Here is a 15,796-nt window from a genome sequence, read left to right as displayed (position 1 = left end):
GTTTCTATTTTGTTTTATGGACTTTTGATCTTGAATGCTGTTCGTTATCTCCACATATTTCTCTTTTTTTGCTGTGGCATTCCTCCTCAACGTTTAACTAATTAAACATACATGACACTAGCTATTATAGTAATACAGTATACCTTCGTATAATTATGTTTCACCACGATCATTGCCCTTGCAATCATGTTAACGTCTGATCCTTCCATCCAAACAATTTACACGTTCTTACAATTATCTAACAACTGTTTGATTATTCTTTATAAATATAGTTGCATTGCGCCATTTCGTATGGTATCGCAGATTGAAACTTTATGATTTTTAATCTTCGAGGGTTGTCCGGTAAAAACGTGGACAAGATGTCTGCATTGAAAGATTATCACCACTGTGTTCTAAAAATGTTTACTACTCTTTAGTACGTGTTTCATAAATATAGATAACAAATTTGCATGAATAAACAAATTATGAAACTTAATGGTATGTGTTGTATCGCCCTACGGCACAGTGATGATAATCTTAGTGTTTAAAGCAGCATCACGTTTCCTCTTTGCTGAAATATAGTTTGATAAGTCCTACTAAATTTTACGAATTTCATAGATTCCTCCAAAACAGTCGAGAAACCAATCTCACACACCCATGGGGCTTTCCGAAGATTTATTATAAAGTTATGGACAGTATCATAACTACCACTCAACAAAACAGACAAATCTTACATCCACGGTCTACAGTGACAGCGTCTTTCATGTTTGTCCGTATGTTTTGTTCTACCCGGGGACTCGATCAAAAATATTTCACTTCCAAAGCTCCAATTTATATTGTATACTTAAGATTATGTGATATTTTTTCTTATATTTTTTCCCTTCTGTTTTCATTTAAAGTTTCTTAGGGTGTCATTACTACATCCAAATCAAACTGAACTGCTTTTTGGTTTGCCGCATCGCTTCAAACGTCATCATTTTTCGTGTGTTGTCTTTATCACTTTCCCGTTTCAAATGCTCGGGAAACTGCCAAAAATTTGAGCAAATGCCTAGGAAAAGACAACACAATAGACAGGGAACTGAAAACAATTTTTAATTCAAACTTTTCTATTTAATAGTTTTATTTCGAAAAAAATAACCGTGTATTCGATAATGAAAGCCTGTTTTTTACCGTGAGCCGTAGAACCGTACCCTATGCACATTCAAGCATTATTAATCTTAAGTTTTTCAATATGTTATCAAACAAATTATTGAATATGATAAATAAACAAGCTAATTCAGAGAATTCGTGTCCCCCGCTTTGGGAAAAAGTCGGATCCCCCTGACTGAATTTGTAGAATTATCAAATGTATACATGTATACTGAAGCAAATAAAATACATGTATGTCAATATGCATATAAAGATTTGATTGCTTATTTTTTATTATGTGTATAGAAGATTTTTTTTTTATATGGAATATTTATTATCACACTGTAATGATGATTTTATAACCTCATAAATTTTTCATTTCACATGCTGAATACTATCATTTAGTAAAAAAAAAAAGTATTTAAAAAAAAAAAAGAATGGATTGACCGAGAATCGATCCCGGGACCTCTCACATTTGAAGCGAGAGACATAACCACTAGACCACGGAATCGCTGTGCTCGGTGTGAAGTATATGCAGAACTGAAGTCACATACATGTATATATTCATGTTTTCATGTTCGGTATTCTCAAAATTTTACACAATCCATGGTGTTTGATTTATTTAGCCTTTATTAAACAGTTCTAATAAATGTAATAAGAACATAAAGTCCACCGAGAACCTGTTTTATACGCAATAACTCATCTCATGCCCCTGCGCTAAAAATAGCGACATGTAATACTATAAATACTAATAAAACAAACGGGGCGGGACACTTTGAGAGGGGCGAGAGACGTCCTAGGGAGTTTTGGTATAAAATTACATTGCATAAGGTCAAAATCTTCTTGAAATATCGCCCGGAAATGATAGTGTTACACAAAGACAGAATATATAAATTTACGACCTTGAACTTTGACCTTTTGACCTCAAAATCAACAGGGGTCTTCATTAGGCCACTGGGAGTTGTTATGTAAAATTTCATTGCAATAGCTCAAATGGTTCTAGAGATATCGTGTGGAAACGAAAGTGTTTTAACAGACAGAATTTGCTTATTTATGACCTTGACCTTTGACCTTTTGACCTCAAAATCAATAGGGGTCTTCTTTAGTCCATAGGGAGTTGCTATGCTAAATTTCATTGCAAAAGCTCAAAGGGTTCTCGAGATATCGTGTGGAAACGAAAGCGTTACAGACAGACAGAAAGACGGACGGACGGACGGACAGACGGACGGATGGACGGACGGACAAACCCAAATTAATATCCCCCACTTTTCAAGCGGGGGACAAAAATCGAGGAAAATTATGTACGTTATTTTTATTGTCATTTTATCAAATTATGTTGCTCTTAGTTCCACCTGAATACTAAAATTTTTTTTGTAAATTCTGCATATATATAATACATCAGACTTATCAATTATTGCAGAATCATTATTACGTACTTTCAATTTTTTCTCTGTCCAGGCATCTTATAAAGTAAACCACATCTGAAGCTTTTGGAAGCATGTTATACGAACTTAAATTAACAATCAAATAAATTCATTTCAACAGTTAAGTCTTACCCCGAGTTTTACTCTGAAAACATTGATTTGTTCATACATGGATTAGGCTGATCTATGTTTATTGGCTTGAATCTAAAATTATTATTATGTAGCATATGGCATACACCATAAGCGAGAAGACGAAACCAAAATAGCTTTTCCCTCAAATATGAACAGATTAAGATAAAGAAAATCAATGATTTTAGTCAATACTAGAGGTACTGTGAGCAATGAGCTCACTAAATGATACCCCCCCCCCCGCCTCCCATATGAATATAATGGTAGTGTCCATGTTTTGCTCTGGAAAATCAAAAATATATTTCAGATCAAAAAGTAAAATAGGAGGTGCACAATGGCAATATGTAATTAAGAATCTGTGAAAGTTTCATTAAATTTCCTTCCGTGGTATGAGAGGAGTTGCAGATAAGAGATGGGTACCCTAAAGCGTAACAGACGGACGTACAGACGGACAGACGGAAATACCGATTACTATATACCCTCCCACTTTTCAAGCGGGGGGTATAAAAATAGTAGGTTTGTCTCATTTCAAGCGAAACAAATATACTCTTCCTTTCTTGATGTTGATTTAGTTATCGATATTTATAATTCTAAATAAATTTCATTTTGCTTAACGCCACTCTTGAGAATTTTTTACTCATATCTTTTAAAATAATCTATGTGCAATATGTTATAAAAATAACCCTTTTCCTAAAAATAAAATGTTTTGATATTTATAAATTTTTACTTAATGTATGAAGAGAAATCTAAGTGTTTGGCAGAAAATGTGATAATTTGATCTTCGTAACATTATCAAATCACCCACATGTATAAACATAGGTAATTCGAGATTACAGAGCTCATCACAACGAATGTGAATCTTTGCATCATCAACACTCCTAAGTATTGAAATATTGCTTCATTACTAATGATGAACAGTCACAAACCCTTAAAACTCCAAAATATTGCCAATTGTTTTGTTAATCATGCAATTTTTTATTTCTGTTAAGCAGACTTAAACTTGACTTTCGGTAATAGTATGAAAGTCGTTCAACCGTTAGATTTCCGATATTTACAAAATTGAAGATATCTATACTTTTTAGATAAGAAATCCTTTAGTATATATAATTATTTCTCCCTAAAGTATAGTGTTGCGTTTCTTTTGCGTGTCAGTATATTTTAAAATATTTGTCACATCAGTTTGCAAGAACGTTACCACTCTGAATATTACAGCTTGAGTAAGTGATTGCCACAACTTTATTGGAACCTTTATCGATGCAAGAATTACAAAATCTAAAAAGTTTGTCATTTTACTCGAAGTTTTAAGCATTTTGAGGTACACTCTCATCTTTTAGACGTAGAAAAAAAATAAGATCCTCCAGTTGCAAAAGATGCCTAAGATGTAAATATAGCTCACCGAAATTAAAACAAAAATCATGTATAAACATTGCATACAAACATACACCGTGGGAAAAAACTGTAAACATAAAATAGTGTACAATATATGAATAAGATTTTTCGAAAACAATAAAACCATTCTTGTCCGAAAAATCAAAGTCTGCATGAAATATAATCCTTTCATGTGAAAATGACATAAAGAGGTCGGTTCACTTTATGCATAAAATGACCCTGTAGATATACCAATTGATTGTCTTGATTTTCCATTTGAAGCATTAAAATAAAATAAAGACTTAGTGCTTTCACATCGTATTTAAAAATAAGGTAAACAGCTCAACTGAGTACTTTCAGTGAAGAAAAATAATACGAGCGCACTCTCTGATCTAAAAAAATAAAACGTGTCTTTTAATCCTCAGAAATAGTTCTATCATTTACTAGATGCATATTTTTGATCAGAAGTTGCGCTCTATATTAAATATCGAAAAATAGCTTTTAAAATTGGCCGTTTTGTCGACTTTTTCAGAATATGAGGAAGTTGACGCATTTCGTGACGTCATAATGTATTGACTAGCCAAAAAATTACGTCATTTTTTATCGATACGAAGTCATCAAAGATCTAAGTGATATTCAATGCATTGTAAACTAAAACTATGCAGTTTCAGTTTTTCAGAAATTCACAGGGCCAAATTAGGCAAAAGTGAACCTTGTTCTTTGCATTATCAAAAGAAACATGTAAAACTTCATGAATTTCTATGCTAAAATGAATAAAATAAATATTAAGAAATCTACTGGTGTAGATATAATATCTGTTAAAAATAAAATTTTGAGCACCTGTTCTTAGTAATCATATTTCTATTCTTATTGATCAATCAATACAAAATGATACTTTTCCCGATAGACTTTTACATGTACAAGGTCAGGTCATCCCTTTGTACAATAAAGATCCTCTGTAAAATTCTTGTTTTATTCATATTTTTTTCAAAGTAGATTATTTATCTCCGAAGTAAAAAATGTCAATGTATACTCTAAAAGAATACTGATATTTTTTTCAAAGTGCGTTGAATATTTTTGGCCAAATTTAACGCACTTAAAATATTTTTCAAAGTGCGCTATTTTGTTCTATTGATTTTTTATATATATATTTTTCAACTGCATACATGACAAAACAGGAAAAAGATATAAATGAAACGTGATACTTAACATACATACTAAAGTTCAAAACAATGATAGATTGTTTTTCCTCTTTGCACCTGAAAGACATGATGGACTTCATTATCATAAACAAACAATTTCAATGATAAAGAGAAGCGTTCACTACTATTTGTTTTCTTTTGTCCTTCCTGTAGATCTTAAAAGGAATAAAGGTCATCATCAGAGTCATAAATATAACCAGGATAGTGGTCATAGCCATAATCGTCACCATATGAATATGAATCGTCGTCATACATTGGTGGGTAATCCGAATTATAATATTCATCATAATCATCGTCGTCTTCAGAATCTTCAGACGTGCTTAAATACGCAGACATACTAAAAGAGAAAGTTTTCTTTCATTTTTTTAAAAATAAATATCTAAATTATACATAAACATATATTGTAAAAATTTCATGAAAAATTTCACTTTATTGATATTCACTCGTTTTATTATAGAAAAAAGGTTTTTGTCATACCTTTCTTCTTTCTCTATTTGTATTTTTTCCACTTCTTCCATGTGTTCTCTCAATGACAGAAACGTCTTAATTCGGTTTGGAAGAGGAAGTCGCATTATCTTTGATTCAATTTCAGCTCCTTGCCCAACATTGATCAAATGATTTCGTATGACATCTTTACATAAAGATGACAAAGAAAAATCGACTTCTTGAAATATCTCCAAAAGTTTTAAAAACTCCTTCTTTTCATTTTCGCAGCAAACTCTTTTATGCCATCTTTTCTTAATCAAGAGAAATGAATTCGCAGGCTGTTCTAGGTTACATTTCTTGAAATCCTCATCATTTTGGAAGTCATATCCACATTTTATTAATGCTCCAGCTGCTTTTAAGTAGCCATGTTTTGTTAAGTAGGACAATATTGATTCTTCCTTATTGCTGTTAAAATATCAATAATAGAAGAAGTATTCATTTTATATAGATAATGTAATAATTCGTTATAATTGTAATGTTCGGAGAATTCTTAAGAATTTACTAGTTAAAATTGTAAAGAACCCGGTAGACTGGATATGTTCACCAAACGATCTCCTATAGTCTGTTCTAAACGAGGCCCAATCTAGTTGGAAATTACGAAAACTAAATGATAAAAAAATTAATTCTTAGAAATTTATTTGTATGCATTATGCAAAGAAAAATTAGAATGAAATTTTGTTACATGCCTTTTTTGTAGTCAAATTGTGGCACATTCAAGACATGGATCATTTTTTTTTTTGTGTTTTTACACACAATTACAATTAAAAAACAAAGGAATCGACAAATTAAAAAAAAAATGCATGATGAAATGTTTTGTTTTATACATATATCATGCAATTTTCATTCAGTTTTGGGGATAAACAGAAGTCAATATTTTGTCACACGATAACATTAGCCATCCTTTGACTTGGTTCATTTTCCAAACTTGAAAAACACACCTTTCAGAAATAAGAAGAAAGTCCAGAAGATCATAGGATCTGCCATAATTCAGTATACGAAGGACCAAACTCAAACAATTAGTTCCAAAACGATCAGAAATTAGATGAAATGTTCCGGGCATGTGTTTTAATCCAAAGAGAATATTTCAGTGAAATCATTCAGACTAAATTATTGAAAAGCGTCTTTTGCTTCTTTCCGAGCACCGAGGACATTATTTATTAAACAGCCCTCGTATTAACTATAAAACATAAGTTTTATTACATTGGACAATTTTTTTGTATACTCATCAACACATATTCTCCAAGAATTAGGGGGGAGTGAAAGCTAATGCTCATAAAGTGATGTGCATGAGTGTAATCTCGAAAATTTGCATTTAAAATATTTCATTAAGTTTGAGAATAAAAGAAAATCACTGAAAACTTATAGCTAGAAAGTTAAAACAACTTAAATTTAAATCAATCAGATTTTAGCACGCTTGAACTTTCTTTTTATTCTGACGATTCCATTTTTTAATTTGCAATATTCATATACACTCTGAATTTCGTCTTCTTTTGATTACTCCTCAGAGAGCTATAAAACATGCACATATAATCTTAACAAATCAAATTTCAGCACACGCTTACACGCATTTTCTAAATTTCACACACAGATACATTTGTAATGGCTTAAAGTATATATCCCACATGAACTTGGGACTTCTCATATTCGTTTGAAATATTATTCCTGTTATTTTTCTCGATCTGATCGTAAGAAATATTAAAAACGACATTTTATCTTTATACACAACCATTCCCCACGATAAATTAAAGTCTAGATTTTTTGAAAACATTGACAGCTGATTTTTTTAAAACTAAAAATGGCACTCGTAGCTAACCTCGTCATTGGTCATTGGCAAAATTATTTTTTAAACATATTCTGACTGCTCACACAAGTACCTATACATGTACTCTGAAATTGACACAAAAATGTTTGAGTTTCTGATTGACAATATCTATGTGGTTTTGTGAGACCAGGGGCCTGTTTCACAAACGTTTCCTAAGATACGTCGTTAGACATACGTGTAACTTAAGATATGCCTAAGTTATAAATTAGGAAGTTCCTAAGATTTGTCACAGCTGTTTCACGGAACAATCTTATCTCTAATTTTTCGTAAGTCATTTCTTACGTTGTGCCTCTATATTGACTAATGAAATAATTTCGTCGCTCTATCTACAACACTCAGTATGTCAGTATGGTTTATATTTTCAGCTTCAAAAAGGGAGGGGAAGGAGGATTGGAAATTGCAAGTACTTGTACTTTCAAAGGACTTGGACAAAAGTTTTAACTTCGCGAAGTTTGCTGCTAGAACTAAGCATTCACATACAAACTCTTTCAAGCCCTCTTCCCTTCCGGGCACATATTTTTATTTTTTTTAAACATTGTCCTACGTGTTATACGTTTACTTTTTTAAAATTTGATTTTTATAAGGTATCGATCCCAGGTATTGTTTTTACTATACTTTTCTACTTGTCAATTATTAAATGAAATTCAAAAATAATTGCTTCGCATAGCGAACACATATAGGAGGGCATTTAAAAAAAATTGTTTGCCAATGACTACTCCACGTTAGTTGTTTGTGCTGGGTAAAGCTTTCTCACACGTAATATATTATACATCAATATATTATATATTATATAATAAGGATGCCATGCCAGAAAAAAAATTTACAAAATTCGCGACTACAGGTATGAAAATACTAAAAGACGAAGTTAACAAGAGGCCCATGGGCCACATTGCTCACCTGAGCACTAACGGTAGGAAAAAGTAGAAAATGGCTTTTTATTGTAAAGTTTAAATCCAAAACTAGTCCCATGACCAATCATGGATTTGCTATTTTTTAGAAAACGATTTTCAAAGAATTTTCCTATACATATATATCTTTAAAACCTTTGGTCGGCCATTTTGGCTATGCCCTACTCCTGGGGGTCATGATTTGAATAAATTTGAACCTACAAGACTTAAAAATTCTTCCATATAAATATGATGAATTATGGCTTTGTCATTCTTGAGAAGATTTTTAAAGAATTTTCCTATATTATTCTATGTAAAACTTTGGTCGGCCATTTTGGTCCCGCCCTACCCCCGGGGGTCATGATTTGAACAAACTTGAATCTACACTACCTGAGCATGCTTCCATATAAATATGATGAATTATGGCTTTGTCATTCTTGAGAAGAAGATTTTTAAAGAATTTTCCTATATATTTCTATGTAAAACTTTGATCGGCCATTTTGTCCCCGCCCTACCCCCGGGGGTCATGATTTGAACAAACTTGAATCTACACTACCTGAGGATGTTTCCCCATAAGTTTCATCGTTCCTGGCACAGTGGTTCTTGAGAAGAAGATTTTTATAATATGCCACCAAATTTTAATTAATTCCCAGTTATCTCCCCTTGAATGAGGGCGTGGCCCTTCATTTGAACAAACTTGAATCCCCTTTACCCATGGATACTTTGTAGCAAGTTTGGTTGAAATTGGCCCAGCGGTTCTTGAGAAGAAGTCGAAAATGTGAAAAGTTTACAGACAGACGGACGCCGGACAAAATGTGATCAGAAAAGCTCACTTGAGCTTTCAGCTCAGGTGAGCTAAAAAAGGAAATCTATTGAAATCTCATGCATTGCTACAAATTGTATTAAGCGAAGAGGAAAACTGGTTGTAATCGCATGGCCATAGGAACTGGAGGAGCACGGGAGGGGGGATAATAATAATTTTACAGAAGTATTGAATACTATAGAAAACAAAACTGCGTTATGCTTGTGTCCCCTCAATAATAACATCCTAAAGGAGATTAAATGCAACCATTCTTGGGAGAAACATCTACTGATATATATCCGGAACTTGGTTGGTGGTTCATCAAGAATCACGTATTTCTCGAAAGTGAACAAATGTTTCCATATATCTAAAATATCATTTTTCTGATTCTAATTTAATATCGATTAAAATACTAGTAATAGATATATAAAAAAAAAAAGTCATTCAGTTGTATGAGAGGAATTGTGGATAAGAGATGGGTACCCCAAACAGACGGACGGACGTACCGATTACTATATACCCTCTCGCTTTTCAAGCGGGAGTATAATATATATACATGTACGTACATGTAGATAAAAACATAATGTATACATGCATGTATAATAATGGATCAAATCATGTGCTATTTTTTTGTTTACAAAGGCGTGCTCTTCAAATGATGGGGAATTATTCCAGCATGTGTACCATTTAATTCGCCAGGTCCAGTGGCCTAAATGAACGGACATTTTTATATACCTTGGACAAATTTTCACACATGTTTGCCTAGCAATTCCATGCAAAGTAAAGCAGTTTTAACCTGGAGAAAACACAATCATTCATATACTAGTAGTCCATTGGATTTTCTCTCCCCAAACACATTCTCTCTCTCCATAAGAAATCTTGGATATGCAGTCGCAATATTTAGTTTCTTCCTAAGTCATCGATTTACCTGTCCTAAAGTTATGACATAACTTAGGAATATCCTAAGATAAGACGAGGTTAGTGAAACGGATAAGTAATGAACTTAAGAAAAAGTTCTTGTCTAAGATATAACTAAGTTCTATGTAAGCTTTGTGAAACGGGCCCCTGGTCTTCTAACAATCTATTGGAATATCCATGGTTACAAATTGCGTGCCGTTATTAGCCGACCTATTTTTGTATTCATATGAAGAATATGTGCAAAATCTTATGCCTGAAAAGAAGAAAACACTTGTTGTGGCCTTTAAGTAAACAATTAGATATATCGACGACGTAAGATACCACAGAGTATGACACATCTATTTAAAATTAGGATATTTCACTTGAAAAAGACGTTAATGATTATCTCACAACAAAGTTCTTGATAAAAGTGATGACTTTAATTTTTCGATCGTCAACTTCAGATACTTATGCAGAAATATACCTTCATCACCTGCTTTAAATCACTAGAATAAGACGCAAAGACGATTTCCATGTGACTGTGGTTGTTTGACTTTGAGGAGTAAGAAGCCCCTTGTTAATTGGACACAAAGGCCGTGGGTCCTATGCATTGACCATTTAGACGATCGGAACATTTCGTAATAAATTTCAGTATTAAAACAAAGGCCTTATGATTGATATTAAATAGGTCTGCAGAACTAAGATCCAACGGTTAAATTTGCTAAGATCTTTATAGGTATGTACATAAAATGAACGAAATGCTGACATTAATAAAGGTTGTTGAAATCCCTGTAATGTTAACTTATCAATCAGTAGCCGGTCTTAGTTTAGGAATTGATAGTCTTCAGAGCATGCTCTTGAGAATCGAAAAAAAATTGAAGGATTAAATTATGTTAATAACGGGGGGAGGAAAGATGACATTAGAAAAGCTGAAGTGAGCAGATGTGACAAATAATGTACAACTATGTATTGACTTACTTCAAATTTACTGGAATATACTGAATTGACTAAAAAAATGAAACATCTTTTGTAAATTGATAAAACTCTTCAATATACTAGTATCTGAATGCCAAATCAACCACCAGGTAGTTCTTTCCTCTTTTTGGGGAAGAGTTTTTTTTAAATGAAAGTAAAGATATACTGAGAATACGCTATAGAAAAATCTGAAATTCTTGAATTTTTTTTCGAGCAAAAGTACACATTCGATAAGTTATACAGGTTTAAGATCTCAACCCCTCTCATAACTAGGGGAAAGTAATGAGTAAGTCTTTAGTCCGATTTTAAGATAAACTGCTGGTTTGATTGGTAGGGAGAAAAACCATTCTATAAAAATACAATATTGACTTTTATGGGCCTTTGCAAGCGTCCATGTACAACACTTCCAGAAAAAAGGAATTGCGTTTGTTACATAAACACATTCTGCTCTATCATGGGTGGAAAAAATGACATGTTTCTGGCACTTTTGGAGGAACCGCTTTGCAAAATTACCCTACAAAATCACTAAATAGCAGAAACTCGGAACTGAAAATGGCGTTATTAAAACATGTTTTATCAGACCTTAAAGTTACATGAAAATCGAAGTAGTCGTTTGCAAGAACTCTCTTGGACAAAATGTAGGTAATTAAAAAATAAAAATAGTGGAAAAGAAACCTAAGAATAACAAGAATGTCTTCAGCTGAAATAGTGCAAAAGAAACAAGAGGCCCACGGGCCTTATAGGTGACCTGAGTATCATGCAACAACTTTCCAACAAATTAAATTTGATTCATGTTTTAAACCAGAGGCCATGGAACTCTGACACAATTTTGAAAGAGGCACCATTTAAGTTTTATTTTATAATGTTGTTGATTAATACCAAAGTGCAGATTTCAAAGTATTAAATAATTTTCAGATTATGTACCACTCCCCCCCCCCCCCAAAGCACCTCTGTCCCAGGGGCCAGTAAAATAACCGTTTTGAAAGAAGCAGCTTTCTTTGTCATAAATATATACTAAGATCATTGGAATAATACCCAAGAAAAAAGGAAAACATTTTCAAAGAATTCATGCATTTTCATTGAATAAACATTAGAGCCCCACCCTAACACAAGAAGCCCTGACCCAGGGGCTCTGAAATTCAAATATCTCAAAGAGGCATCCTTCCTTCTCATAACTATGTACATAGTTCATTGGTTAAATACACAGGTGTAGAAAAAAAAAGATTTCTAGAGAATTTATGCATTTTCACTATATAATCAAAAAAGCCCCACCCTAACACCAGAACCCCTAACCCAGGGGTCATGAAATTCACAAATTTGGAAGAGGCAGCCTTATTCAACATAACTACGTACTTGGTTAGTTTATTTAATACTCAGGAGCAAAGAACAAGATTTTCAAAGAAATAAATCATTTTTACTATATAATCTATATAGCCCCGCCCTAGCACTAGAGCCCCTGACCCTGGGGCCATGAAATTCACAATTTTGGAAGAGGCAGTCTTATTCAACATAGCTATGTACTTTTTTAGTTTATTTAATGCCCACAAACAGAAAAGGAGACGTTCAAAGAATTTTTGCATTTTCACTATATAATCTATATAGCCCCGCCCTGCTACTAGAACCCCTGACCCTAGGGCCATTTAATTCACAATTTTAGAAGAGGCAGTCTTATTCAACATAGCTATGCACTTTGTTAGTTTATTTAATGCCCACAAACAGAAAAGAAGACGTTCAAAGAATTTTTGCATTTTCACTATATAATCTATATAGCCCCGTCCTAGCACTAAAATCCCTTGCCCTGGGGCCATGAATTTCACAATTTTGGTAGAGGCAGTCATTTACAACTCAACTATGCACTTGGTTAGTTTATTTAATGCCAAGGAGCAGAAAATAAGAATTTCAAAGAAATAATGCATTTTCACTATATAACCTATTTAGCCCCGCCCTTGTACTAGAACCCCTGACCCTGGGGCCATGAATTTCACAATTTTGGTAGAGGACTCAATTCTGATTACAATCATACTAACAGTTTGACTGCTTGATGTCCAGGAGTAAAGAAGAAGATTTTTAAAGATTGCACTAATTTTAGTGGTTTTTGCCCCACCCCCCAGGCCCCAGGGGGGGGGGGCAGGAACCATGAAATTCAGAATTTTTGTTCCCCTTTACCCAGAGATGCTCTATGCCAAATTTGGTTAAAATTGGTTCAGTGGTTTCAGAGAAGAAGCTGAAAATGTTCAAATGTTAACGCACGATGCACGACGCACGACGGACGACGACGGACAAAAACAGATAGCTAACTAACTAGACATCTTTCTCATTGATTGGACAATAAGCAGATTTCTAACCGCAGTTTCACCAGATCAATATGCTAAATAATTCCATTAAGGTGCCGAGGGGGGTACACATATACATGCGATCCATAAACAATCTACACTGGGATAGTTTACCATGGGGTAATTAATTACACTAAATATGCCCATGGCTCACAAATTAAGTCAACAAATTACATGTAATCTACTATAAGAGTGCACATTTACCAAAAATGCACCCAAGGACTACAAACATTTTGGCTTCTTTCTCTGAAATTGTGCATTTATTCATCTCAAATTTTATGCCTTTTGATAGCCGAAAAAAAAACACAAGCTAGGTTTACACCATTTTTTCCTGTATATCGAAGTGGTAATTGTTTTATGAATCTTAAACTACATGTACGCATGCATGATAATTGTAAGTGGAGTTAACGTTTCTAATTCACAGGGGGAAATCCAACATGAAATTAAGCACTTTTGAGTTTGCAGTTATTTGCTACTAAACTTAAAATGATATTGTACAGAATGGTATACTATTTCGTCCAATAAACAGAATATTTTGCGTGCCTGTACACGTACAATGTCAGTACGAATTTAATTGATGCAAAACATCAAATTGGCTGCAAAGCAAAAAAATTCTTTCACATGCAAGGAAAACACGTCAAGATATTCAAAGCTGAAATAGTTTTTCAATTCTATTTCAGGCTGTTTTCAAAGCAAAATAAAAAATAATTTTACCGCATTTGCTCATAAATAGATTTATCGATGTTAAAAAAAAATCATGTTCATTGATGTATAAGAAGAATTCATTGTCGTCAAAATGAAAGTGTAGGCCTGTCCGAGCTTCGATACCCTGGATCTTGATTACGTGATAACACAGGTACTTGTGGACAGACCCCCCCCCCCCCCCCCCGCCGATATTCAACCCTGGGGCTTATTTGAATTTTTTTTTCACAATTCACATTTAGTACACTTATTCAACATGTTTGCAATAGAAACAAATCGTCAAAACCCCAAAATAATCGCTCCACAAAAAATACCCTACTATACATTATAAGTGAGAAAGGTAAGCAACTTCGGTTTAAACGCAACGGAAGTGCCTATTACCTATTATGATAACACCCGAGAGTGATTATTACGTCAGGCAAAAACTCTCTCGGACGTTATCGTAATAAGTGTAACATTCTCTATGCACTTCCGTTGCGTTTACCTAAGGAAATTTCAACATTCTCTCTTATAATGAATAGTGGGGTATTTTTTTGTGGAGCGATTATTTTGGGGTTTTGACAATTTGTTCCTATTGCAAACATGTTGAATAAGTGTACTAAATATAAATTGTCAAATAAGCCCCGGGGTTGAATAACGGGGAGGGGGGGGGGGTCCTGTCCACAAGTACCTGTGCGTGATAATGCTCATGGTTTCTGCAGAGCAGGCTATGCTGCAAACCGCAGTGCAATATTAAAAAAAAATATATCTTCATGATCTTTGTGTCATTTGTAGATGTAGAGCAAATTCAAAACAATTTTTACTAGAAGTTGAAAAACTCCTCATTATTTTATTCACCATGCACTTTAACCACATCATCATTATCCGGAAAATCAAGAGATTTCTTTTCAAATCTTACACACTCTCAGGCTGGAGAGTATCTGATGTAAACTCTTTTTATATGATCAAAAATTATCGATGATTATGAGATATTTATGACAATGCAATTGAAATGTATTTCAACATTTAATACTAAGTTTAAGCAAGTTTTTAAAATATTTTACGCATGGTTTTTACTTGTTATAATTTACGAATTATTTTATTGAAGTTATAAAAAAAAAACGTCTCATTTCCCCATGTGCACTCTCTAACACAATCACAAAAAGATTGGCCGCTACCGCAGCCGATAATAATTACATGTTTTATATGTATGAACTTTTACATAGAAGAGCGGCCAAACATATACATCCAGAGCTTTCAGAATACGATTTTACAAAATTAGAAAATTCGTTATTGCCTATTTATCATAAAATATAAATTAAATTCTTTCCTTAATTATTGAATTCCTGTGTATTTAACTAGGTACTTAAATTATCGATTCGCTCCGATATTTGGTTGTATAATGATTACAATGTATATAAACGTCCATCTGGTCAGTCATTGTTGCTTGACGACGTCTTGTTTTCTCCTCTCACATTGGTAGCGCGTATGAACAGCGGTATGAACACGAGCTTGTAAACAAAATAAACGGCAATTCACAAAAAAGGAAAACCAGAAGAAAAAAGTGTCTGTATAGATGAAAAACACAACTCATTAATTTGTTTTTGAACGACTCCATATCAAATATATCACGGCGTCAATAAAAGAATTACATGTATTTAGATATTTCAAAAAATACTAATT

At 33.3% G+C, this 15,796-nt stretch overlaps 1 protein-coding gene across 1 annotated transcript in view; it reads right to left on the bottom strand.

Moving 5' to 3' along the window:
- Positions 1-3,519: 3,519 nt before the first annotated feature.
- The window catches only part of LOC134274366 (uncharacterized), a 100,739-nt gene continuing 88,462 nt past the window's right edge, over positions 3,520-15,796 (bottom strand). Inside the window, exons 28-29 of the mRNA XM_062756648.1 lie at positions 5,708-6,121; positions 3,520-5,567 (exon numbers count right to left, since the gene is read on the bottom strand). Of these exons, the coding sequence (XP_062612632.1) occupies positions 5,387-5,567; positions 5,708-6,121 (595 nt within the window). The 3' untranslated portion in view covers positions 3,520-5,386. The remainder of the gene's footprint in view (positions 5,568-5,707; positions 6,122-15,796) is intronic.

The sequence above is a fragment of the Saccostrea cucullata genome, unplaced genomic scaffold, assembly GCF_032062105.1.
Source record: "Saccostrea cucullata isolate Sc308-1 unplaced genomic scaffold, CSIRO_AGI_Scuc_v1 ctg1238, whole genome shotgun sequence".
Lineage (NCBI taxonomy): Eukaryota > Metazoa > Mollusca > Bivalvia > Ostreida > Ostreidae > Saccostrea > Saccostrea cuccullata.
Note: the sequence above shows the minus strand (reverse complement) of the source record. Positions and strands in the feature narration are given on the sequence as shown.